The 27,969-nt window shown below is 38.0% G+C and overlaps 2 protein-coding genes across 9 annotated transcripts in view; one reads left to right on the top strand and one right to left on the bottom strand.

Moving 5' to 3' along the window:
• Positions 1-2,677, top strand: part of vav2 (vav 2 guanine nucleotide exchange factor) — a 197,398-nt gene extending 194,721 nt beyond the window's left edge. For all 8 annotated transcript variants that reach the window (XM_012916557.4, XM_023153170.3, XM_012916539.4 and 5 more), the window contains one exon: positions 22-2,677. In XM_012916557.4, the coding sequence (XP_012772011.1) occupies positions 22-69 (48 nt within the window). In that variant the 3' untranslated portion in view covers positions 70-2,677. The remainder of the gene's footprint in view (positions 1-21) is intronic.
• vsig8a (V-set and immunoglobulin domain containing 8a) lies at positions 2,625-27,969 on the bottom strand. Its single transcript, XM_004538598.3, has 7 exons — positions 27,618-27,969; positions 21,417-21,592; positions 18,791-18,995; positions 16,827-16,979; positions 16,053-16,175; positions 13,693-13,834; positions 2,625-3,275 (listed from the first exon to the last, which is right to left on the bottom strand). The coding sequence occupies exons 1-7, from the start codon at positions 27,967-27,969 to the stop codon at positions 3,059-3,061; spliced, it is 1,368 nt and encodes a 455-aa protein (XP_004538655.1). The 3' UTR covers positions 2,625-3,058.

Raw genomic sequence — 27,969 nt, 5'->3', positions numbered from 1 at the left:
AATTACTGTTTCATGTTACAGATTGGATGGTTTCCTTCAACTTATGTGGATGAAGAAGGAGTGCAGTAAGGCTCAGATGTTGCTGGTCTGGCTCCCTTTAAATCAGGAACCATCTTCTATCTACTGTTCTCAGAGAAAATTACTCAGTCTCTCCAGGAAAATAACACAAGGGGAAAAAAAACAAAACAAAAAAACCAACAAAGAACTTTTTTTGTTGTTTTGCTGGATACTCATTTTTCAGCGAGTGTTTCTACTCTGTTTATCTTCAATTATGCATCAGCTTTTGTCTTTGCTGGATGTCCTGTTTAATTTCTGTACAGGGGAAAAAAGGAAAAAATGGCTTGCTGTCTGTCAGCCTCTGTGTGCTCTGCAGAGACTTTACTGAGGACTGAGGACACAGCAGAAACTGACAGAAACTCCCCCTTTTTTTGCAGGTCTACGCGAGGTGAAATAATTGTACAGTATAGATAATTTATTGAATAGAGATTATCATCATTACTAATGATTATTGTGGGGAGTTGATTTTAAGCAAAGAATCTGATCCGAAAACCTAAAATAAGAAAAAAAAAAAAAAAGATGCTGTGTTTTTTTATGTTGAAAGATTTTGCCTTAGTTGTCATGGTGATGCCTTGTGGGCTGACACCAGTGGAGGGAATCGACTTTGTTGACTGATTTTACTTCTCCATGTATGCATGTGCTCACATGTGGCCCACATAAACACGCACACGCACGCACACACAGACCAATGTACAGTATGGTGCCTTTGAAGAATGGGTGTTGCTTACTGAACCTCAACTTCAGCCACTCAAGAACATTGCCATGCTCAAAAATACTTCACTAAAAGAGGAGCTTGAGCCCCCGAAAACAAGAGGGTGAGGCATTTATGTCCTAAATGGCCGCTGGATGAACTCACTGGATGTGTTTTTCTTTTTTTTTTATAGCCAACACAATGCCATACACAGTCTACAAGTCAGTCGTCAGTCAGATGGATACGAAAGGGAAAACTTTCATGTGATTTTTCTTGCACAGAATCATGCTTCTTTTCTTTCTTTTTTTTTTAAACTGGACCAAGAATTTTTTTTATTATCATTATTATTATTTAAAGCCAAATTTAGCTGTATTTCAGTGTCTGCACAGGATTTAATTGATTTGTGATTTTTCTACCTTGCCTTACTGTTTTCTAAAGAGTTGATCAGGTGATGGGATTGTATCCCCCTTAATTTAAATGTTCCTGTGTGAAAATTATTTTCGTGTTGTGCAGACTAATATCAGTGTTTTAATCTGAAGAAAAACTGTGTGTGCTATAGACGTTAAACCACAGAAGATGTACTTAATCGCTTTGTGATTTTCTAGGGTTGCGGTGCTTAGTGTTTCCATTTATTTCCACTCATTTCTTCCTGCCATACACGATTTATAGCTATTTACACCACAGTGTGCTGGCATCAGTTTTTCTATTGACAGCACAAATGTACCAGGCAGCTTTCTGAATCTAGTATTTTACAGGTATTAATATTTTTTGAAATATTTGACCTTGGCAATTCTTTCTTTTAAAGGGTTCAGTTGTTAACACGATCTACAGTTTAATGAAAGGCTTTCACTTCAGTCTTCTCATTTTCCAAAAAATTACCATGTTGATATATGCGGACATTGAAAGGCAGTTGACTCTGTCGCTAAACATCAAGGACTCCTTCAGGGTCATGTACTTGTGCACCCGTGGGCCACTTAAAGTGCTGCTGCTTTTATTAATTTTATTCTCACAATGTCTGCTTCTGTAGTTTTACCATGGATCTCAAATTGTGCAGAAAGTAGGGATGTGACTGTATCCAACTAACCCAACTTCCCAGCCATCACTGGTGGTAAGAGTTAGGTCTCCGTCGCTGGGCAGATTGCAGTTAGGAGTTAGCAGTTTTCAAGCCCAGAGGCAGCACATCAGTTCAGCCATATGCGTTCCTGACATCATGGGGCTGCGCACTCTTAAGCTGCATGGTTGCCATTTTGACACAATGTGGGAGACCTAGTGTGAGTTAGAGTGGAAGGGGATAGAACAGGACCCACACAGGGTGATCTAAAAATAGCAGCAGCAGTGAATGAGGTCATGCTTGGTATTGTATTGATTCAGCACACAACCAATAAAAAAGGCTTTGCTAAAATTTGAATGTATGTAGATGTTTATAATGAAGACTGCTTTCTTGCTGCAAATAGGTCAAAAACACAAGTCAGTCATTACAGCTTGAACCAACTTAACAAAAACCTTTGGAAGTAAAGTGCAAACACTGAGCACATCAGCTCTGGCTGGTTCACAAAGGCTTATGGAGCAGAGGATGCCTAAATGTTTAGATTCTAAACATGTAACCGTCTAAGATGTGAATTGTTCCAAAGGCCAAATGCCCTGGAAAACACAAAGTCCTACCACTGTGTAACGGGGACACACAGGAAGCCTCCTTTTTGTCTGGAATAAGGGGTTTGGGGGACATCAGCTGTAGTCACTTTTTTCTTTTGTTTTGGTTTTGTTTTTTGTAGTGGACAAGAACCCATTGCATGTGGCTATTAATATTTCAACTCCTGTCAGTTCATCCTCAGAAAAAAATAAGTACTTACTCGTGTACATTTTTTGGATGGTTGAGTATTTCCAAATGAGATCTATCATGAATAAATATTTCTTTTGGTTTAAATTTGAGACTGGATTCTTTTCATTTTTTTATTGCAAAATTGCGTCACAAAACACCCAAACGTCAATCTCCAAATTCCACAGTAGAGTGAATTTCTTGAATTAATGCTTTTTTATAGCTACATATTTTGATGATCTGCTTTATAGACATCCACCTAAATGTTGAAGGATACAATCTAATATATCCAAGCCAATCAAATAACAGAACTTCCTTTTACTAAGATTATCTTAAAGCAATCACATTGAACAATGTTATCATAGACTGCTCACAGTGCATAGCTTTGAATTTAGTTAATTAAAGTCTCGGCAGGACTGCCACTATTGCACATTTTCAGTTTCAAGTTTTCAAACTGTCCTGAAACTTCTCTTTAATTGAGCTCGCTCTGAGTGTCACACTGCATATCCATATTTGCTGTTATACTCTGCTGGTGTGTGTTTGACCGGCCTGTGTCCATGGCTGGTGCTGGAAGGAGTGTGGCTGAGTCCCTCATTCAACGACATCACCTCAGTGCCATCAACCGGGCAGTAAGTGACCTGTGGGAGCTGACTGGCGCTCTGGCTTGTGTGACGGCTGACGGGGCGGCTGTCAGGAGGTGGCGCGTCCTCCCTGTTTGACATAAAAGTGGAATAGAGGGAGTTAAAGGAGCATCTCTACAGACAGTAAATGCAGAAGCTGGGCAAAAACGGGTGATTATTTGAACTGAAATACTAAAATCTATTTGAAGTTACAGTTTAACATGTTTGGTTTGTTACTGTAATTAGTCCAAAACAGAAGAGAGTTATAAGAGTCCTCTAACTGGCAACAAATAAGCAATCTGGCTTTTACAAAAAATACTGTTTGTAAAATATTTTCTGGCTGTATAGGGGAGGTTCTCTCTGGGTACTCTGACTTCAGAGTGCCTTTCCCCTGCTTGTCCCCTGGAGGACATCTTAGGTCAACTGAACTCCTCCTCCTGCTGTTTAGATGTCCTGCCAACAAGTTTTTTCAAAAAGGTCTCAAAGACTTTAGAGTCAGACCTGTTACAGATCGTCAACTTTTCTTTATTATCAGGTGTGTTTCCAGAATCACTAAAAACTGCTGTAATCAAACCTATACTGAAAAAGGACAATCTTGACAAGACACAAATGAACAACTACAGGCCGATCTCAAATCTCCCGTTTTTAAGTAAGATCATTGAAAAAGCAGTTTCTCAACAGCTCAGTTACTTCTTAAAACAGAATAATTGCTACGATGCCTTCCAGTCAGGTTTTAGACAGAATCACAGCACTGAAACCGCTCTGACCAAAGTGTTCAATGACATATGTCTGAATACAGACAGTGGAAAAATGTCAGTCTTAGTTTTACTGGATCTCAGTGCAGCATTTGATACAGTTGACCACAACATATTACTCAAACGACTGGAGAACTGGACAGGTCTTTCAGGAACTGTACTAAACTGGTTCAAAACATACGTAGAAAACAGGAACTACTTTGTATCAATAGGTAACTTCACATCTGAGCAGACAAGTATCACATGTGGAGTTCCCCAAGGTTCCATCTTGGGACCCCTTCTGTTTAACATCTACATGCTCCCACTGGCACAGATTATAAACAACAACAAAATAAACTATCACAGCTATGCAGATGACACACAAATATATATCACAATGTCACCAGGAGCCCGAGGCCCTGTACAGGCTCTTGGTAAATGCATTGAGGAAATCAATGACTGGTTGTGCCACAATTTTCTCCAGCTAAACAAAAACAAAACTGAGGTAATAGTCTTTGGTGCCAAAGAAAAACGATTACAGGTCACCAGAGAACTTCAATCTATACACCTAAAAACCACAAACCAGGCGAGAAATTTGGGTGTAGTGATGGATGCAGACCTAAACTTAGAAAAACACATTAAGACAATAACAAAGTCAGCTTACTATCACCTCAAGAATATATCAAGGTTAAAAGATCTGATGTCTCAACAGGACCTGGAAAAACTAGTCCATGCATTCATCTTTAGTAGGCTTGATTACTGTAACAGCATCTTTACAGGTCTACCTAAAAAATCAGTCAGACAACTACAGCTCATTCAGAACTCTGCTGCTCGAGTCCTCACTAAGACCAAAAAAGTGGACCACATCAGTCCAGCACTGAGGTCCTTACACTGGCTGCCTGTCCGTCAGAGGATAGACTTTAAAGTTCTGATGCTGGCCTATAAAGCTCTGAATGGTTTAGGACCAAAATACATCAATGACCTCCTGACCCAGTATGAACCATCCAGATCCCTCAGGTCATCTGGATCCGGTCTTTTATCAGTTCCCAGAGTCAGAACCAGACACGGAGAAGCTGCATTCAGCTTTTATGCTCCTTATATCTGGAACAAACTCCCAGAAAGCCTCAGATCAGCTGAAACACTCAGTTTATTTAAATCCAGGTTGAAGACTCACCTGTTCTCAGCTGCATTTGAATAAAGCACCAAATCCACACTTTAAGCTTAAATTTCAAAACTTACATTTAACTACTGATTTTATCTACTGTTCTGATTTTATCTGTTTTGATTTTATATACTGTTGTTTGTTAATTAGTTAGTTAGTTTATTTGCTTGTTTTAATCAATTTTAAATCATGCTTTTTATTTGTTCTTGTTTCTAATGTCTCTGTAAAGCACTTTGAATCACCTTGTTGTTGAATTGTGCTATACAAATAAACTTGCCTTGCCTTGCTTCTTACCCAGCGGCAGCTGATATAGGCTCCAGCCCTCCTGCAACACTGAATTAGAGAATTGGCAGAGAATGAATGGATGCATGGATTGTAGATCCACTTTAACTGCTAAGCTTTCATAGTATGAATCTAGCTTTATTTTCAGGATAAGCTTATTATTTGGGCGAATATGCCCCCATCCAACCAAATTCTCACTAACTTTACGTTCAAAGGAGAAAGCCACTGCATCAAATGAACTTTCAGACATTATTTCCTTCAGAAAGGACCACCTGTGAACAATAATAAAGTCCAAACCAATACTCCACTAGAATCATTAAATACTGGCTTTTTTGCTGGCCCAAAACAAATCAACACAAGTTGTTGGTCTGGCTGTACTTTCAAAACAGATGGATAGAACAGCAAGTGTAGACTTTGGAGCAGTCTGCATATCATAGCTCAAAAACCAACATGGAACGAAAAACTATAGATGTCTATGTTGGAATGTTCTACAGCTTTTGTATTTAACCTTGAAGGCTTTTAACATATCAGAATTGTCATATTCCAATATGTTTAGTATGTCAGTAGTTTTACAAGAGCAAGCACATCGAGCCATAGATTAACCAGCTCCAGTGTAGCAGCAGCTACAAAGAACAAAACACTGCACATGAAGGCTCCTCTCTTATCAGAACAGAACAATAATATTGCCATTGGATTTAGCAAATGCAGTGCTCTGGAAAGGAGGGCTGTTAGCATTATTACTGAACAGTTTTTGTACTGGGATCCTAAATTGATTTATTTCTATTTGGAAACACTGGCAAGCTCAGTGTGTTGTTTCAGTTTGAAATATCAGCGTTAAAATATATAAGAGGCAATGCTGCAAATACTAGCTTTTTAATCTCCTCAACATTTGTTTAGGCTTATAAGGTTAGTGGCTAAAGTAGTAATGTAACCTACATTACTGTCAGTGGTTTGGGTTATGCTTATTGTGAAGGATATGAACAGTTATATCTCTGCATTCATCAAAAATAAAAGGAATGAAAACATTTTGGAAGAAATAATGGGATAAAAATGTAAAGTGTTTTAGTACAGCCCACTTTAAACACATTGTGGTATTTATGAAAAATAGCAGTCTTATTTTTTAGTTGCCTTCTATATATTTGTTACACACACACACACACACACACACACACTGGACATACACTATTTACCGAGCAAAATAATGTTTCCCTGTAGGTAAAAGCAGGGATCTTTGTTGTTTTTGCCTGTTTGGAGGCTCTTCCCAGGGGTCCCTACTTTCACAGCAGACCTTGCTTTAACTTTCTCCTCTTCTACTAAAGCATAACATTCACTCTGGTGGTGGTTTCAACCAGCAAACACTGACAACAGCATACAGAAGCATACAATCTCTCCTCGTCAACACTGCCAGCTTCCAAGCTTAGCTACTTTGCATTCTGCATTTATGTAACTTTGAAATACCAGCTGGAATCTGCTTTTCTGTCAAAGAAAACATCCTACACCTATCGAATTCGGAATTTTCTTCTCTCCTGTGCCAGCCAAGGACTCATGTTTTTGTCGGTAAAGGGAATAAACTTATCCTGGTTTAGCAGAAATGGAAAAATTGGGCAAGTTTGGCTCTTGGGTGTGTTGGGTGTAGCATCCTATGAGGGGAAAAAAAACTGCCCTGACCTGAATGTGTACTAGTTTAATTAAACTCTAATTAGTATCTTATTTCCAAGGTATTCCCACACCTACTTTATTCTACTAGTGAAACCATTTCGCTCATAATTTATATAAAGGCTGATTTGAAAACTGTTAACCTGCATACAGAATTAGCTGCAAGTTATTAATGGATTCATACCTATTGTTTTCTTCTGTGCTTCTATTCATTTTCATTCTTCCTGCATAATAATGTATAATTATAATATTTTTTTGATGTTTTAAAAAAAAAATCTTTATACAAAGGGTTTGTTTCTTTTTAAAATGACTTCTTTATAGCTGCTGTAATTAATGTAACACTGCTTTACACACTGAAGCCTGGATTATTTCATCTAGGATTATTTATGTTAAGCCTGGATCAAATGAGTCAACTTGGACAGGCTTCAGCCCCCTGCAGGCCGATAAATAGGTTGACGTGTATTTTTGTCAGGTAGATTGACTCCAAATGCATGACGGTTTTGCGTGATATTTGCTTGATGTCTAAATAAGCAACTGTTGCTTTCAAGTTTAAGTCACACTGTTCAATCTACCAATTTCATCCTCAGTTATAGGATCACTGTAGTCATAAGTATCTGTCCAGCAGCAGTGCTCCCAGTGCTTTGATTCAGTGTGAAATGCTACATCTCCCATGTTTTGGCCATGATGGAGAGCTGAGTCACTATTTTAATTGATATGATTCTCCCTGTGACTAATCTGAACTTTTCAAGCTGCTTTCTTTACTTTTTATCCAGAAAACTCAAGTACCCAGTGGATTTGACATTAACTATAGTTGTCATCACTCAAGTTATTAGAGCTTTGCCATTTTCCATCTATTAGCATTTCTCTCTGATGACTTGTTCATGTGAAACGTGTTGAACCTCAGTATGTCACAGATATGGAAAACCGTGTATAAGTATTGTGGCTTGAAGTGCTTCTGTCTCCTGTGCACAACACTGTCCTCCCACACTGACACTGCACTCGTTTCAATGTCTACTTTGAAAGCATGTGGGCTGTTTTCAACTGCATATGAACCACAACTCCAACATTTCTTTCTTTCTTTTTTTTTGTCTTTTTGGTGAGACAATGTTTATTTGCAACAGGAGAAATCCTTTCAGAGATGTCAGAACATGAGGTCATCTGCAGAACGTTGCCCCTAGAGTAGCACTGCGCTTGGTGTCCCACATGCCCTTTTTAACTAGTTACACAGTTTTCACTGTTCCAGGGGCAGGGGAGAAAACTCCACTAAAAATAATGACCCAGAAATGAACAAATTGGATTTTCTCACATGTGGATTTTTAAACCATGAAAATATTTTCACAAAAAAAGGCTAAAAAACGAGAGGATTCGCAATTTGCAGAGGTCTACTGTAGGTTAAAAAATGTAATTAATGGGAAAATTAGAGGTAGCGACAACAAACAAGATTTGGATTAAAACTTTCAAAACTTGCCCCCATTTCCAACCATACTGTTGAAAACTGTATGGTCTGGCCTACCAGAAGTGACATCAAAGCCTTTTTTGAACATTCCTGCCAAAGTACAAAAAAAAAAAACCCAAGAAAATGTAACAGGAATTACATAGGTAATAATGTGAAAAAATACATACATCCTGTGCATGGTTGATGTATTTGAAATGTAAACGCGTTAGAAGAGAGTTACCTGTCTTATTTAAACCTCTGACATCAAGGGCATGGTGTTCTCTCTGCTGCTGAGGTATATGGTGTCATCGTGCCAAGATCTGAAGAGCTCTCTAAGGCCTTGCGTAAAGACATTGTTGATGCCTGTGAGTCTTTCATGGGATTTAAAAATAGCTCCAAAGTATTTTAAACAGCAGACATGTTTGACGCAGACCAAAGGCAGCTTTTCTGGAAAGGGACTTTGTACAAACTGTGAAGCATGTTGCTGTTATGATTTGGAGTTGTTCTGTTGCCTCAGGGAACAGACAGCTTGCAGTCATTGATTTAGCCATGAATTCTGCATCATCAAAGACTGCTTAAAGATGATGTGAGGCCATCTGTCCAAAAGCTGGAGCTGGACCTTAGGATAATGATCCAAAACAGGCTAACAAGTCCACCAAGGAAGGTCTTAGAAAGAAGGAATGGAGGGTTATGGAATGGCCGGGTTTAAGTCCAGATTTGAATCCCACTAAAATGTTGTAGACAGGGAAATTAGCGTATCCTTCAATATATTGGACAATATGCTGAGAAAAATCTTAGCAAGCATTTTCCAGGCTGTTGCCTCACAGCAATAAGGTTCTGGGTTTGAATCCACCATCTGGCTGAGGCCTTTCTGTGTGGAGTTCACATTTTTTCCTGTATCTGCACTGGCTCTCTCTGAGTACTCAGGCTTCTTCCCACTATCTAAATACATGCAGTCAATAGGGTTAGATGATTCTAAACAGGAGTATGAATGACACTGAATGGATAAGCAAAAAATGGATGGATGTATTGAACTCCATTCTCTGCATATTTATTTCAATATTTGTGGGACACATTTTATTTTTCTTTAAATAATTTGCTTTTCTTTAAAAGTGCTTTTAGATGGTTTACATGCCAGTGTTTAATACTGCCTTACATTATGCACTTTGAACATCCTCTGCTTTTGAAATCTGCAGAGAGTTACAGAGGATGGCAAAGTTTTACAAAATCTTTTCAAGCCAGTGAAATGATGTATTTGGAGGTAGGATTGACTGACGCTAATAGCGGGGGAAGTTAGCCTTCGGGGCTTTCTACCCGAAAGCCTTTAGGCTATCAGGTAAGATAAAAGCAAAAAAGTAAACAAATCCAGCAGGTTGTGCAGAAATGGGCCAAACGCACGACTGTCACCCATGAAAACAGTTCTACGTCAAGTTGTGGTTTGTTTTACCCCCCCCCCCCCGAATTTGGATTCGCTGAGGTGAAATTGTGAATGAGTGATTCAGAAAGCATTATTTTCATACATGGATTTTACCACCATGGAGTCTGGATCTTACCCCCACTGGAGACCTTGGGATTTGCTGAAGACAATTTTTGTGTTTTGACTGTCCAAACCTTAATGCAATTCTGTGGATTGTATATTACCTACAAAATATAACCTCTAACAGTGGTGATATCTAAAATAACACATATGTTTACATAAACCTTGATCAGACTTTGGGCTAAAATACATCCTTTTGTGTTAGAAAGAATTCACATCTACCAAAATTCCCCTTAAAACTGGCATTCGCAAAGCTGGGCGCAAGCTGGGCCACCTGTCTCAAATATAAGAACAGAAAAGAAGCTGTCACACCACATCTAGTGGACTGTGCCTGATTTTTCTCTCACTCAGTAAAATATCTGTGTGCTTACAGACAAATTGTGTTTGGCGTACTGGGGATTTAAACATTATATACACCAGTACTCACTGCTATAACATTTTTTTTCTTTCAATAGCTATCCATTTATGATCTGCCACAAAAAAAAGGCAATCAATGGAATTAAATTTTTGTTTCTAGTCTTTACCCTAAGCTATAATTAGGGTGTAGAAGTCGGTGATCTTATGTACTGATCCTCCATAAAGCAAAGAATATTATTTTAAAAGCTTTTGCTTGAAAAATGCAACCATGTTCCACATGTTTCTCTGTTTTTATTTTAGTAGTAAAACAGTACTTTTAAATCACATTACCTTGCACTTTGTCAGGCTTTCTCTATATCAAATAGGAAGTCTGACATTCCTTCCAAAATTAAAGCTCTCTAAATTATAATTACAAAAGGCTGCAGAACACAATTGAATATGTAGTCCCCTAAGCTACTAAATCACAAATACAAAATTGCAAAAGACTGAGCATTAAAGTTTGCTATTTAAAAAAATAAATAAAAATTTAATGGTGTAGCGTGGAGGATATTTCAAAGACAGATCTGAGAAACTGCTCCAGACACTTGTGGTATCCCCTGCAGTTCTGTATGTTTTAAAAGTTATAAGGTCAGCATGTGTACACCTTAATTTAAGGTGTTGGAAGAAAAAAATCGGCATTGTAGTGATGAATGTGGAGAACAGGAATTGAATCATAACATTTTGCATTGTATGATAACCCGACTGCAAGGTTTAGGATTAATGGTCAACCTCTAACATTGGAGAGGGGAGTGAGACAAGGCTGTGCCTGGTCTCCTCTTCTCTTTGCTATATTTCTGGAGCCACTAGCCCAATATATAAGGCAAAACAGAAAAATCGTGGGTGTTACAATAAATGAGGTGGAACATAAAGTAGCATGCTATGCCGATGATGTTCTCTTATTCCTAAAAACACCTGAGGAGTCTCTGCCGGAGGTAATGAACTGTCTTAAAAACACTGGCCGAATAACAGGATATAAATTGAATCTAAGTAAAACTGAGGCCCTTCCCTACAATTATAGTCCATCTGAAAAGCTCAAACAAGCACATCCACTGAAATGAAACACAGACTCAATTAAATACCTGAAGGTAACACTTACTAAAGATACAAAAAAAAACTATATGACAAAAATTACAACCATTTATATCAAAGAGTCAAAGACGACCTTACAAAATGGAATCATATCCCATGTCTGAGCATAAGCTCTAGAATAGAAACCATCAAAATTAATGTTTTACCAAGATGTTTATATTTGTTTCAGACCCTCCCACTCCAGATCAATCAAAAAGATTCTATTGAATGGGATAAAACGATCTCTAGATTTATATGACAAGGGAAATGACCCAGAATACGATACAAAACATTGCAACTGCCCAAAGAGTACGGCGGCTGGGGCCTACCATGTTTAAAAAAATACTATACTTCAGCAATGATCAGGGCAGTGTTGCACTGGTGCGATCCCTCATATGTAGCGGCATGGAAGGAAATTGAATGCAAAACAATAACCAATATGCATGGCAGTTCTAGCAGTTCTAGCAGATAGAAATCTACAGGACTCCATTTCCAAAATAAGAAATCCTTGGGTAAAGGCCACACTAGGGGTTTGGAAAATTGTGGTAAAGGAAAATAAGCTGGAGAAGGATATAAAAATATTAAAATGGTGTGCATATGATTCGGAATTCACACCAAATCAAATAGACCCTAGTTTTAAAAACTGGATAGATAAAGGAATTACATCGATATGTGATATTGTAAAGGAAGATGAAATTATGAGTTTCCAAACTTTAAAGCAAACGTTTCATTTAGAAAACCAAGATCACTATAGATACTTACAGTTAAGAAAGTTCTATACTCGAAACATTAAAAACCAAATAGCCACTACAGCGAGGGCATTTATCCAACTCTTTGTAAATGCTTATAAGTCCGATATTAAGAAAGGTGTAATCTCACAAATATACAAAAGTCTTCATGATCTCAGCAATTATTCAACAAAGTATATAAAGGAAAGATAGAAGAAAGATGGAGGTCTGGCAATTACAGAAGAGGAATGCCAAAACATTTGTTCTTTATATTGGAAAAGTACAAAATCACATATGTGGAAGGAATTATGATGATGGAAGTTGTGAATGTTGGAGAAACTGTGGCTACGAAACAGCACACCACTATCATATATTTTGGGATTGTAAGAATATTAAGAACTACTGGAGAGAAGTCCATAAAGTGATGCAAAACATATTTAGTACATATTTACCCTTTGATTTCAACTCCATATTTTTAGGGTATGTACCCTCAGACATAAAGGGTATAGATAAATACTTACTTGGTGTGCTGCTAGCTGCAAGTAAAAAAGCACTGACCAAAAGGTGGCTAACACAGGATCCAGCAACATTAAATAGCTGGACTGATGTAACTTTGATGTAACTTTTGAGATTTATAAGATGGAAAAGATTGCTTTTTTAGTGAATTTTGAGTATGAGAAATTTGTAAAACACTGGGGAAAATGGCTCCGCTATATATGAGTTCTATAAGGCCTGATATCGCTGATATTCATCATTGAAGGAATGGTTGTTTAAATGTTTGTTTATTTTGTTTGTTTTCTATAATAACATGTACTAATGCTATGTCACCATCTGCTACTGAGTGTGTTGGCTTTTCAATTGCCATGTCTCTGGATGTATATAGTTACAAACTGTATCTATCTGTACACATGTTTCTTTGTTTGTGTGTTGTGTTGTGTTTGTTCCTTTTCTTTCTCTTGTTTTCATATCTGCGTGAAGGAAAAGTACTTGAAGTGATGGCGGTCATCCAGACTACTGTCTATGAGTCTTAGAACAAAGGAAGCCATAAAATACTGTACATTTTATTTTATGCATAACTTCGATAAACACTTAAATTACAAAAAAAAGAATCATAACATTTTTTTTTTTAAAAAAAAGCTCTGGTGGAGAAGAGATATGTTACCACATGGAGTGTCATGTCATTTTTCCCCCCTATACTTTTGTTGTATTTGCATGTTTCTTGTTTGGTTTTAATTGATATCTGGGATTTATATTCTATTCTTATCTGAATGGCTTTGATGTGTGTTGTTTAATATCTTACAGTTTAATTGCCTCTCTGCCTGTTAAAGCTCTGCCGTTGGTGTCATGGTTTTGATTAAAAAAAAAAAAAAAACGTACATCACACAATGTACTATCCAAATGTTCACAGCACGCTGGTAAAATTCAGCACTAATAGAAGCTGAAGTTTAGGAAAGTAAGTTATCTGCCCATCATCATCATCTTAAAATGCACTGCTGCATCTGCACTGTACCTGATGTCATTGGAAAATTCCTTCTCATAGCGACGTCTGCTGCTCAACTTCCAGTACAGAAGCACAACAAAGACCAGGAAGATAAAGATGAGGAGCAGGGAACCAACAATGGTGCCAACTATCACAGCAGCTCTGTTTGGAGCTGCAAAATAAGTATGAAGAACATAAAATTATTCATCCTGAAGTTCTGTTTTAACATCTTGTTCCAAAGAAATAAAAGTATAAAAACTGTAATTCCTAAACAGTTAATTGTCATACTTTTGTTAAACCCCTTTCCAAGCGGAAAGTCTACAGTTCAGTCACATCTTGATTGATTTGAACTGTGCCTCTGTACACCAGAGGCTAAACTGTGATGTTATCCAATTACTTATGGGCCTCACTCTGTCTGTGTCTGTCTGTACTTGAAAATGGTTTATGAATTTCTGATTTTCTTGAGTAAATGGTTTGAACTTGCATATCACTCCTGCTCTACAAAATGCTTTCCAACACATCTCTCCTTTCACACACTAACACATGCAAAGTGCTTGGCTGATATACTTGATATACTCATGAGAAGCTTTTTCAAGTAAATTAACTTACAGCCATCGCTCACCTGTTATAAACATGGCAATCCCTTGGGTTTCCAGCAGAATATTGCTGACTCTGTTTAACTGTAGCAGTATTTTAGCATAGCTAAGAAAAAGTCAAGTCAAATTATTATTCTAAACACAGAAGGGCTCTCTCTCTGTGGCAAATAATGGATAAGCGGAAGGTTTCTAAGGTGACGGTGCATGGTACTCAAGAATCCTTTGCAGAAAGTGCAACAGTTGTATTCAAAGCATGATCAGGCACACCGAAAGTAAGCACACCATCCAAAGATCAATACATTAAGTAGCAGTCCACCTCTCAGGAGGAGAAACAACTCCTGGTGTGGGATGAAATATATCCGGATTTTATGGTGGATGCTTGATATTTGTAGTGTTAGCAGACAGGTGTGTGAAAGGAGACAAACAGGGGAAAGAATGATACTGCAGTGTATCAAGCTCACAGTGAATGATAGTAGGGTGATTTTACTTTCACCCTGACCAAGAAGAAGTACCACTCCAGTTTTCATAGAGATATGCTACGTGGCATGCATCAGCCTGTGGTTGGCACTCTTTGTGGAGAAGGATTCATATTGCAGCAGGACAATGGGCCCAAAACACCTCAAAGCCATATCATGGATGTTTCATTATTGCACACTGAAACATTGTCAGATCATGCTGGGACATCAATGCCTGTCAGATTTTGAGTGCTGTTATCAGATCAGGAAATTTTTGATCTCAAGTTTACTGGAGAACACGGTTGTGCTTTAAATTATATCCCCATTGCCAATAGTCCAATGAAAACTACACGTAGGTTTCCTGAGACTTGGATGTAAAAGCATGAATGTATAATAATATATTTCCTGGCAGTTAAAAACTGCTAGTTTTATACTGTTTCTACCTGCATTTATTCCATAATATGCCACTAATTATGCTGCAAATCCTTGGTTGAGGGCCACGAGCCTAAGGGTTGACACTTCTTGTGTAGGACAGAAGCCTGCACTTGGAATAAAAATGAATGACTATGAATGATTCACTGCTCGAAGCTTAACATCTAAGCACTTATTCAAGGGGCTCTGGACCTGACGAGATGCATTGGGGCCTGCTCCAAAGATCACAAGGCCCAAAGAGAAACTCGTGCTATGGATCCAACGGATGCAGATGGTTGTGTGAGTCTTAAACTAAATGATGATCTCATCTGTACTGGCAGGCTGTAACACAGACTGTACTTCCCACTGGTGCACTCACTGTCAACAGATTCATTGCCTGTGAGACTGCTCTGCTACACCCCTCATATCTGTCTTGTTTAGATGTATTACTGTACATAGATTGCCCTCATTTAAGGCATCTCACTTAAAATTGGTTAGCGTTTCTGCTTGTATTTAATTAGTCCACATATTTTTTTTGACATAGCTTTTGCTTTGTTTCATCTGCATTGTAGAAAGCCAACAGGGTCTGCAGACCTGCTGGCAGCAGAATTATCATAACTTTACACTTGTGTGATTTAACACCAGAAAAAGTTAGCGATGAAAAACAGAAGGCTAAAACTTTCAGCGAATAAATGTTTTTCTTCTCACGGAAAGCGTCCCTCTCCCATCATCGTTAGACAGCATAAAAGGAACGTCACACTAATGTTACAGTGTGTGAAAAGCACAGCAAAGAGGAGATTTTGGCACAGCTACAAAGAGAGGAGATTTAAGAGGATGAACTCGAACATCCACGTCTTTCATGATCTGATGTGTGCGTCATCCGTCATGCATGTGAACACAAGCAGTCTGTGTGAGCGTGCTTTCTTACGTTTGTTGGCTTTCAGGTTCAGCGTGCAGCTTTCTACTCCAACAGCATTGTTTGCTTCACAAAGGTAGATCCCTGCAAAGCTCTCTGAGTGGTTGCTGATTTTCAGCTCTCCGGTCACACTGTCTGGGAAAATGAGCACGTGCCAACAAGCATAGATTAATTCAGGGTATACATACTGTACATTATAAGGCGCTCAAATGAAAATTGATCAAACTGCCATCTCTACATGAAAAAACTAAAAACATGAAGCTCATTAGTATGCAGGTTTGGAGCAGATATTCATTACGTATGCATGCAAGCAGTGTGTTTGTTGTTCCCTGCTTATATAAGGCACTGATCAATGTAGTTTGCAGTAAATATGTTTGGGAAGAACAAGGAAATGTTTCTAGTTGTAGAGTGAGAACTAATGTGGAGAAATGCAAGTAACATGGTAAAATGCTACCATTATAATAGTCTTGCTTTAAAAACTTCAGGGTTTATGTTATTATCAAATATTGCCACCCAGGAGTTTTGCCATGTAAGCAATCAATGAAAAAAAATGTATTTTTTTTGGAAAAAAGGTGACAAAGTTAGCAAATAATAGACGCTCACAAAGAAAATGATTTTCATTGAGTATTTGCTCACACAGCATCAAATGATACAGTGCCTCAGTCCCAAGGCACCCACCCCTCCAAACCTCCAACACACGCATATACACATACATAGACTCTCGAGCATGCACGTATTCTCTTTGATGTGCAGTATCATTGTGACATCAGCAGAGGTCACACTTACTCTGTGCGGCTCCATCAGCGATCGAGCCAGCTCTTTCTCTCCTCCATGTGTATTTTAAAGGAGTGGAGCCTTTTGCAGACTCGCAGTGCAGAGACACAGGATTGCCAATCAGTTCCCCTCCCTCCACCCAGCACTTAGGTACAGACGGCTTCGCTGAAATCATACAACAAATGGATAATTTTCCATTGCCATTTCCATTCTAATTCTTTCCCCTTCAAAGGAAAGGGAAAAGAAAAAGAAATAAAACAGCACAGCTTTATAGCTTTAGGATGAAAAAGGGGGAACCTTTTTGACTGAGTTTTGCTACATATACAAACAATACAGAGGGTTTTCTTGTTTTTGTTTTCCAACTCAGATATGCTATAAAATCTATGGATCACCCCAAAAAAGCACATCTCCAAGACAAATTAATGTTTCAAATCCTTATGGAGTTAAAGCTTGATGGCTAATGATGGCAAGGCTGAACAATTTAGACACCAATGCCATCTTGTTGTGAAGAGATGTGAGAGGGTCGAAATTGCTACCCATTAGGGTGAGACTGAAAATGTTACACAATACTCTGAGCATGTTGCACATTTGCACAATTTAGATAGTGAAAGAAGATTTACAAAAATATGTCCCCCAATTTCTCCAGATATTTTTTTTTCAAACGACTTATGCTATACACGATCGCACAAGGAGTCTAATCTATAAAATGAATTGCTGGCTCTCAGGACTGCCTTGTGTTGCTGTCAGCAAGAAAATAGCTATGGGTTATCTACTGACATATAAGAGTGTGGTATGGATATTTATTTAACAATGTGTATGTTTCATTGAGGAGGGAGGTGATGTTATCTCGAATTTTAGAACACTTAAATGCTTCTTAGAAAATATTGGAGAAATAACTCAGGCTGTGGTAGATATAGGTGGGTAATTTGGTCCCAGGTTGGATAGATTATGTTCTTCAGGTCATTTTAAACCCAAAAAATGTTTTATTAAATTGAAACATTACTGCAAAACAATAATGATGTTATTTCCTTCCTATCCCGAGACCTAGCTGCGAGATTGCTTGCAAACTTGTATTTTTTGAAGAATGTTTCATCACTACAGTTGTACAATACGGTGTACACTCTCAGTTTAGACTTTTGGATGTAGGTTCTAAAGGACTTCTGAGGGAGTTGGACTGCATCAATTACCTGCTCCATTATGAGACACATTATTTAATACCATACTCAACTGTAAGTCTGGCAGCGAGGTGACTGTCCTCCACCGCAGTTACTGCTCAGTCTTCAAAATAGATGAGATTGACTAAGTAAGTTCCTTTTCCCAACTGGCAAACTTTAAGATTCAGTACACTGACAAATGGCTCTTAGTGAAGTGTCATTAGTTTTAGACAAAGCCATCTTCCTTCAGTTCATTCATTTCCATTTGTAAAATTGCAAACACACCGGCCTATTCGCAGCAAACTCCATCTACTGATGAAGACTGATGTCCAGAGAAAGCTAGTAAGTGAACCTTCATTTCAGATTGTGTAATTCAATCATGCAAGTATTCACTATCCCGCAATTGATTACTGGACTCTAAAAAATGATGAGTTCTAAGCGATCGGTTTTGTAATGCGTTATAAAAAGGAGTAAAATGCATGTTCTAACAAAGCAGGGAAACTTTATTGCAGATTAAATGGTTGAAGCACTAGATCAAATCGGCCCATTTAACACAAATTTAGGGACTCACTTGTCATCAGATGAATAATTTTTTCTTACTACTACTTCTTTTGGTTGCTCCCTTTAGGGGGTCACTGCAGAGGATCACCTGCCTCTGTTGCACCATATCACTAGCATTCTCCATCCTCAATCACACTATGACATGACAAGTCTTAAATAGAAAAGGTGCCTCCTGAAGTACTAAACACCAAGAACACTGCATTTTGGAAAGGTGATGGACATAAATAATGCAGCGAGACGCAACCTAAAGCCTGGTCTTACCCATTACCACCAGTGACATCTTGTGCATGTCCACTCCAGGTGCTTTCTTCACTTTACATTGGTAGGTAGCGGTGTGAGCAGGTGACAGCAGAGCAATCGACAGTGAAGCGTCACCCATCGAGGGATCACCAGCAGCAAAGCTGAGCTCTTTTTCAAATGCATGGTTACCAAAGAAGTACTTAGTGCCACTGGTATAGGATACAAGCTGATGGAAAAAATAAAGACAAATATAAGCGTAATTCAGCAATTGACTGAAATGGTGTTAATGTTACATGCAGTCTTCTTAAATTAAATGTACCATGAGTGGTTGGTTGAATTACCACCAAATCTGGGCCTCAGAGGGTCTCTAAAAATCTCTTTTAGTTCAGTGTTTTACTTTTAAAGCACGTTTACTGTGGCTCAGTTTCACAACACTCATCAGTCTCATTTCCAGCAACAGCAGGGAGCAGCAAAAACAAAAAACAAAAAACCTGCCAAGCACCAAAAGGCATAATAACTAGTTAGTAAGAAATGGAAATGCAGTTAGATTTTTTTTCCTCATTTAACCAAGAACCAAGTGTAGTGTATCTGCACATCATCAAAAAGAGAAACAACTCAAAATTAATGCTTTCAGGTTTTGGTTTTATATGGATGACAGGATTTTTCCCATTTGCAAGACTTGTAAATGAAAAATTGTTTGATCACACATGAACATATCTATATACACTTTTTGGTCAGATATTAGAGTTGTGTGCTCATTAGCTGGTTGTAAGTTCTTTACAGAGGACCTATTGTTTGTTCCTTATTTTCAGATGTTTCCTTTTTTTTCACTAAACATGGCAAAAGTGATGAGGTCACTGAGTAAAAGTACCCTCTATAAGACACACACACAAAAGTCATGCAATATGTGCTCCACATTTTTTCTACTCTTGGCTATGTATGATGTCAGTCAAAAAAGATATCCATCATTTCAGTCACAGTTCTAGATCCAGCTCCATCTGCCAGCTGTTCAAACCTTTGTCAGGCAGTCAGAAGAAAGCTGGCAAAAAGGAAGAATGGGCTCAAAGAGACAGAAACTAAAACTGCTTTTTTTAGACAGAACTAAAATCAGTACCAAAGCCCAGAAGAGGATAAATGATGATTATTTTGAACTGTGAATTATGCAAAAACCACCCCCTAGTAAAGAACAAGAATAAAGACATGAAGCTGGAAATGTGCATAAATAGGTCTACTAGTTTACAATTAGGAGCAAAGCCTCTACTACTTTATACGTTAAACTACAATATATCACATTCAATTTTGACTTAGACCACAATTTTACAATGTGTTTAATATTGGTACATTATACATAGTAGATCTAGTCAATCGTTGCATCGACTTTGCATAGGGAGAGATGAAAGGGGGAAAAAAACGTTCTCCCGAGTCTTAAACACTAATGACTTGTTTAATTTAAAAGGCAAATGGGATAAACAACTAATTCCTGTGAAATTAAAAGGTAGTGAGAGTTCATCAACTCTCCAGTCTCCTTGAACGAACATTAGTTTAGACTGTGCACCACATGAGATTTAGAATAGAAAAAGACGATGTGAAATCCGAATAGATTAAAAGATTTAGGGATTGTTTTGCGAAGTGGTTTTTTTGACACCTAATTAGGGGTGCATGCAGTTTGTGGTGAATAGAGTGATTAATGACAAAAGGCTACCAAAAGGGATGGTGTACAAGATGGTAGTTAACACAGCTCTCCTATGTGGATCAGAGATGGTGACAGCTGAGTTAAAGATTGCAAAGATTTGCATTGGGACTGAAAATGATAAGCAGGATTAAGAGCGAGTATATCAGAGCAACAGCTCAGGTGAGATTGACAGATGCGGGACGGAGTAAGAGAGGCAAGATTGAGCTGGTTTGGAAATGTGAAGAGGAACGAGACCCGGTATGCTGGGATAAGCATGTTGAAGCGGGAGCTGTCATGTGACAGGAAAAGAAAAAGGCCAAAGAGGAGGTTTATGGGTGTGGTGAGAGAAGATTTGCAAGTGGCTGGTAAGGTTGTAGAGGGCAGGAAGAGATTCAAACAGATGATCTGCTGTGGTGATGAGTAACAGGAACAGCAACATTAATAAGCTCGCTTAGCTGTATTCAGAACCTTTGTTTGAATATGGGGAGAGATGTTGAACTCTTTCATTTCATGGACCTTCGTGTTCAAATCATTTGCTAACAATTTCAGATGCTATTATTGGAAATGCATTTGTGACTTACTAATAATTTAATGGGAAAATGGAGACAACATTCAATGTGCTTCAGTGAAGGGCATGCCAGTCTTTTTTATTGAGTGCTACAGCCGGTCAGATTGACATGCGAAAATATAGGCATGACTCAACTTTAACATGAAAGAATAAAATCTGAAAGAGTTAACGAATAATAAGCAAACAGTGGAACTATTTAACTGTAGATTTTTTTAACTGGAACAATCTGTCCCAAAGAACATATTCTCAAAAATAACTTGTACATAGACCCAAAATATTACCAAATGTTTCCAAACATTTGAAATGGCATAAAATAACTAAACTTCTGAATACTGCAATTTAATAAATCCATCCTGTATGCATTTTATAGATAGCATTGTCTGGGTCGATCTCACATTACTTCTTACCATTTGATCTTTCTGTGTGGTGTCTGGACTGATCACAGACCATTCAATGTCAAGTTCCCCAGTGTCACGAGGGCTTGGTTTGTAGCTGCATCCCAAGGTCACACTCTCTCCCTCTGCCTTACGGATGGTCTGTGGGCCCTTGGATGTCACCTGCAAGCCTTGCGTGTATCCCAGATCTTAAAACATTCAGAACACTTGCGTCAAAGGAATGCAAACATTAAATAAACATCATAAGGTAGTGCATTAGACGATAGAGCTTTCTGAATCCCCCCCCCCCCCCCCAAAAAAAATCTCTGATTACTCAATTTACTGAAATAAATCTTCTCTCCTCCTATACAGTCACAGTTGGAATGTAGCAGACAATACACTACCAATCCCATAATGCACAGGTCACATCACATACTCAGGCATCAATGCCTTCCTTTGGCTGTCAATGCTGGTTGGACTCAGTTTCACTCCACTACTTAAAATAATAAATGATGACCTTGAGCATTGGATCAATCTACCACTATTCATCACAGGCTGAATTCCAATTGTTAAAACATCAATATCTTCTAAAAATAAATTATATTCAGTTATCTCAACTCGTCCTGCTGCCAACCGTATAATTCCTAAATACTACAAGAAAAACAAGACAACAAGAATTAAACAGACAACCCCCCCCCCCCCCCAAAAAAAACAACCAAAAAACAAAAAACAAAAACGCAAAACAATCAAACAAAAACAAAAGAGGACAAGAAGCACTATGTTTTTAATCATTTTCATCATGGAGACGTCTTAAATCATCAGATAAGTCAGAGATCAAAGAGTCTGTAAAGACATCTTAGTTTCAGATCAATCATGCTCCCGTCAGACACCCAAACAGCATTGTTTCAAAACATTAACAGCAACAATAACTGACAGGTTGCACCATCTATTTCTACTCTAACATTTGATGTACACTGTATGGAAAATGTATCACACATCTGCAACATATTTCTCAAATTAATATCCTGCTCTCATTCTCCTACTTCATCAAGAGGCAATGGCATGAGAAGCAGACATTTTCTGGAATATCTGCAACTCAAATCATCCATCCAGTCAAAACTTAATTTTGCAGTTATCGTCCCGGATCTTGCTTCTGCATCTTGAGAACTAATAAACATCTGTTCCTCAAAAAAAAACACAAAAAACCCCTAAAAACTAAATGAGAACTGAGCTTCATCATCATCATCATCATCATCATCATCATCAGGTGCCAACTTGTGGAATCAAACACCAAGTACTTCACAGAACTCACTTGAAAAAAAAAAGGTTATATCTAGATTCATATCAGAAATATTACCATATTGTGTACAAAATATGCTAGTTAGCTCTGATCACCCTACTTCATTCTGTGCAGCAGCTACACAACTTTGGAAAGACACCAGGTCACTCTCTGTCTTTCAAGGCTGCCACTACTCCCCATCCCTCCACCTGCCCAAGAGACATATTAACAATTTTAACAGGGAAAAAAAACAATGCAGAACATCTATAATATCTATATTTGACAATCTAGAACAAAACTTACATACTACATCCTCTATCCATCTCCTGTGGAATCTTTGCAACAAACCCTATTCTTAGTAATATCTACATTCCCAAAGGTTTACATAGATATGTTTACATATTCTTATTATTTTATCATCTCGTGTATCAACTGTATTTGATTGATTTCTCATCAGAGCCTCCTCCATGTCTATTGTTTTGCAATAAATAAAGAATTAAGAAATTTCGGCTAGCTGTTTAATTACAGCCGTGCCAGTTGTAAGTAAAAATAAATTAATTACACACATACTGATTCTAATCTAATCCTTATTTTTGTTGTCAGTGATAAATATCCTATTTTCACACTTACTGGGCCACAGTTTACAGTCTCCACATCTAATGATTCAGGATATTTTGTTAAAGGAAGGCTGAGTACGAAAACATAATTGTTTTAGCCAAATATCACAAAGGGATATGAAAAGCACTTGGACAAATTAAATTAAGAAATATTTAAGACTGGTTACATTTTTTTTTAAAGCAGCCCTCCAGAAGAAAAATGAGATTCAGAGAATAAGTAACTCTATGCTGTTCTTGGCAAAACTAATCTCAAAGAGCTTTGCATCATTGTATTGGCTCTGTCACAAGGCCAGCATTTTCAAGCTCAACAAGAAAAACTGGCTTTTGTGGTATGCAAACATTTTGAATTAGCTGCAAAAGGTGAAAACAAACAAACAAACAAAAACCCGCAAAAAAACCCCCCTTTTTCTAGATGAAATCCCAAAAATTTATCTGTGATTTTATCTAGAATCTGTAGTCTATTTATGTTTGTTTCCTGGCAACTTAAATGGACTTTGCTTTTAATCATAGTCCACAAATATTCAATAGGGTTAAGGTCGGGGCTTTGGCAAAGCTGTTCCAGAAGCTTGATTTCAGCCTGCTTTATCCATTTCAAAATCAGTTTTGATGTGTGTGTGGGAACATTGTCATGCTTCTGTCGAAGTTTCAATCATCTGTTGATTTGAGTTGAAGAATCTGAAGATGGTTATTTTTCATTACTCCATCCCCTTTCTGTATTGTATGGCACTGGCAGCAAAACAGCCCAAGAGCATGATGCAGCATGCTTGACAGCTGGTATAGTGTTTTTAGGTTTAAAAGCCCCACCTTTACTCCTTCAAACACACCTTATCATTCTGGCCAAATGACAGTGGCGTTCCAGCAGCTTCCAGTTCATGCTGCGTCACCCCTGGATGACACACTTGTATACCTCGTACTTATGTACAATTGTTTGAACTGATGATCCTGGAATCTGTAATTGTTTAGAAATGTCTCCAAGAGACCTTCCAAATTTCTGTAAATTCAGATCTTAATTGAGTTCCTTGGACTTTCTCATAATTCATGATATTTGTCAGTCCAATGAGTGATGCCAAACATGTTTTATGTAGGCAAAGAGAAACCACCAGTCATTGTCAATAATGATCACTACTGAGAAGTTAGTAGGGCTTGGCCTTGCTAGTTAAAGTACACTTTAGAGCCTTCAGCACCACTTAATAAAAGATTTAAGTGAATGTATGAATATATTTGACCCTGTATGTGTACGTTTGACCCTGTGTGGGCTACAGAAATCCCCCCCCCTCAACACAAATTCTTAAAGGTGCATGCTATATAATCATTACAACCCAGAAATAGAAGAGTTCAAATAAATCATTAAAAAGCCAAAACAAATTACCATGATATTCATACCCATAATGAGTGTATGTGAACTTCTGACCACAAGTGTAAGTGCTTAGTGGGAAAAAGTACATAAACTACATTTCAGATAATTCTGTTTGTCTATAGTAAAATAAAATAAACTTTAAATATACTTCTCAGTCAAAATAAGAAGAGCTGCCCAGTATAAGAGCCGCACCCTAAAAAAGGAAAAACACACACACACGCACACAAACGTTGCACATATGTGAGTCCCAGGAACATTAGGGAGTCAACAATCATCTCCAAACGTAATCTCTGATTGGACAGCCCGGGCGCCATGGTAACATGGAAAACTAACACCACTGAGCTCTATGTCTCAGCAGACTTCAATAGAGAATAGATGTGAAGGTCTCAATTACTGTCCATAAAAATATGCCTTACTTAATGTTAGTTTTTCTAAAACAGTATTATGCAGTAGATAAATACACCATATTTACCATTTATACATGCATAGGTAGATTCATGTAATTCAGTCTGTGTACTTACCTGGGCTCAAGAAAACTGCAGCCCATAACAAGAACACAGAGAGCCAGGGCGGGCAGCTGAGGTAAAATCCTGTTCTCAACTGAGAGCGGCTTAGTTTAAACATACTGTTCCTTTTTAAAATAGTCGCTAGTAGCTGGTCAAAATAATGAGTACAGTGTCCTCAAATATATAGTTTATACGTCACATGTAAAAAAAAAAATTAAGTATTCATATAGATACTTTATACTGATATTACCTGAATGGAGGTGCTACACACACACGCATCTATCTGTGGAATACAAAGGAACAACAGCAGTGTGATACCTGTTGCTCTTGCTTTAATGTGAGCTCCTCCTGTAGCCCTTTCTTATTACCATAAAGCTTTCTGATTGGATAGTGACCACTTTAACAAAAGGTTACCTTGATATTGCTATTCAGCTGTTAATATTGCTTTCAACACCCTCCATTCTTCCTTTTGTAATCACAAGTTAATGAATACAAATTATGTACAATTTTAGAAAACCAATCAAAATGTGCTTGAGGAAATCAGTGTCCAGGCAGCTGAATAACAATGCAATACAATCTCTCTGTAAACAAGGGAAACTGAAGGAGCAAACAATGGCTGGGAAACTCAGGGTGCTAATTTGAAGAGAGCTGAACTCCACTGAAAGCAAATCACCTGCCACAAATTGCTGCTTTGTCTACAATAAGCTTTGTGTGTTTTTTGTCCAAGTTGTCTGTCTCTGTTCACTCTCCTATTACCCATTAAAATGTGTTTTTATTGATTTTTTTGGTTTGTTTTTATACCCCCCCACCTCACCACCACCACCACCCAAAAAAGAACTTCCTGGAAACACACAATTACTGTACACCTTATTTATTGTATACACTACCTAAACACCTACCATTTGTCAAATGTCCATGGTTTCAAATGAAAAGCTATTAAAAAAAGAGTACATGACGTCTAAAGTGATGAAAAACTGTTTTTTATTATTTGCTTTCTTTTTTCTTTCCTTAAAAACCCCCTGCAAAGCTCACGTGTCTGCTACAAGAAAAGGTGGGGTACTCTTCAGCAGACACATGAAGAAAACACATTAGAGGCAGAGGATAAAGTGCTTTATGTGAACTGTACTATACCCTCGAAGGACCTGGCGTCCACATATGTGGACATCACATTTTGGGTTGTCTAGACCAAAATATTAAATGTTGCTTTACAAGGCCCTGATATCCACTTACGAGCACATTATACTGCTACTGTTCTGTCGAAATTTAAAATCAATGTCCACATATGTGGATCTCATTTTTCTCAGAAACAAAAATGAGGTAAAAAAAAAAAAAAAATCAGGCAATTCTTTGTTTTGGTCCCAATCAGCCCAAATAGCAAAGAGAAATTACAAATACATGCCATGAAAGAGTTCAGGTCTTAGGGGGACACATATATAACATTTCTTTAAAATGTATATATGATTTTCTTTCAGCTATTTTAAATGCTCTGTGCCTGTTTTAAAAAGTCATTTTATCCATGGCCACTATTCGATAAAGCACACTATGAGAAAAAGCATCTAAAGCCCAGCTTACCTTCTCTTTGACCTTGCACACCCACTCATTTCAAACTTTGAAAATGCACTGTAAAGTTTTCTGAGTAACTGCTTTAAAAAAGGAATTACTTGTCTAGAAATAGGTTGGATTTTGTGGGAAGAAATTACATTTAAGGGCTTTAAAAGCATGAAACTGTCACTGCTTCCCTTTTCTAAATTACTTTAATGTGAACCTTTTACGAAACCTGTTCAGGACTTCCTCTGGAATCTACCTGGACACAATGAAGTTAGATTAGATTCAGCATTGCATATCACTCAGTAAGTACCAGTATGATAATATGCTATTTATGCAGAATAGTTTCCAGATAGATACAGAGCAATTCCCTAGTACACCGTTATTTGGTTGGTGAGATGTTGCATTGGTACTGCTGCAATAGAAATTACTGGAAATTTAATCTGACTGATGGTTTTGATTGGTAGGGTACAGTTCACTGGACACTTAAACATGTAAAGTTTAAAAGGAAATGATAAGGTCTATGAGATATTAATGTCTAAATCTCTACAAAAAGTTGTAGAAAATGTTTGCAATAAGTTGCACAAAATTTGCATCCACACTAGTCTTCCTATATTATTCCGTAGAAACCTTTGTCATCATCTGACCAAATCCTTATGAAATAGTGTTTATCTACAAGCCCACCACAAGAGCTGTACAGTGTCATCAGCTATTCAACAGCTGCTATTTAGCAGCTAAGTGAAATTGGTTGCAATGAGGATGCCCAATCAAAAACCTTGTGATTGCTTTGGTGGTTAGCTGTAGGTAGCCTATAGTTTGGATGGAAGAATCCAACTCATCTGTAAATACTTAAGGAACATGTAAGGAGAGATCATTTGGAAGAATTGAACATGATTGGAGAAAATTGCAACAACTGTGAGGGTTGTGGACCCTCAATCCCTTCCTCAAGGCCGATAAGGCGGACATTGCAGTGTCTGTTTCTCGACTCCATGTCCGATAACTTAGCCTTCAGCTTTTCATTAGCGACCTGTAGTGTCTCACAGGTATCCTCCACTTTAGCAAGGCGCTGGTCGAGCGTTTTGGCGCTTTCCTCCAAAGATTCTAGGCGCTCACCATGGTTGTCCGATGCCTTCTGTAGTCCGTCCAGCTTTTTATTCACATCGTCAAAAAAGCTGACTTTTAGTTCCACCAGTAAAGCCGAATGGTGCTCCACTAGCAGTGCTGTTATTCGCAGGAACGCTAGCAGCCACGCATTCGGTTGTTTTGCCATTCGACTTCGCAT

The sequence above is a fragment of the Maylandia zebra genome, linkage group LG7 (assembly GCF_041146795.1).
Source record: "Maylandia zebra isolate NMK-2024a linkage group LG7, Mzebra_GT3a, whole genome shotgun sequence".
Lineage (NCBI taxonomy): Eukaryota > Metazoa > Chordata > Actinopteri > Cichliformes > Cichlidae > Maylandia > Maylandia zebra.
This window is presented reverse-complemented; position numbering and strand designations above follow the sequence as displayed.

Coding starts and splice junctions, on each gene's coding strand:
- vsig8a (XM_004538598.3), bottom strand. CDS start 27,969: ATGCGAAGTCGAATGGCAAAACAACCGAATGCGTGGCTGCTAGCGTTC. Junction 21,593..27,617: donor CCTTGAGGAAGGGATTGAGG/GTCCACAACCCT, acceptor GAATGTTTTAAG/ATCTGGGATACACGCAAGGC. Junction 16,176..16,826: donor CGCTGATGGAGCCGCACAGA/GTAAGTGTGACC, acceptor TCATTTTCCCAG/ACAGTGTGACCGGAGAGCTG.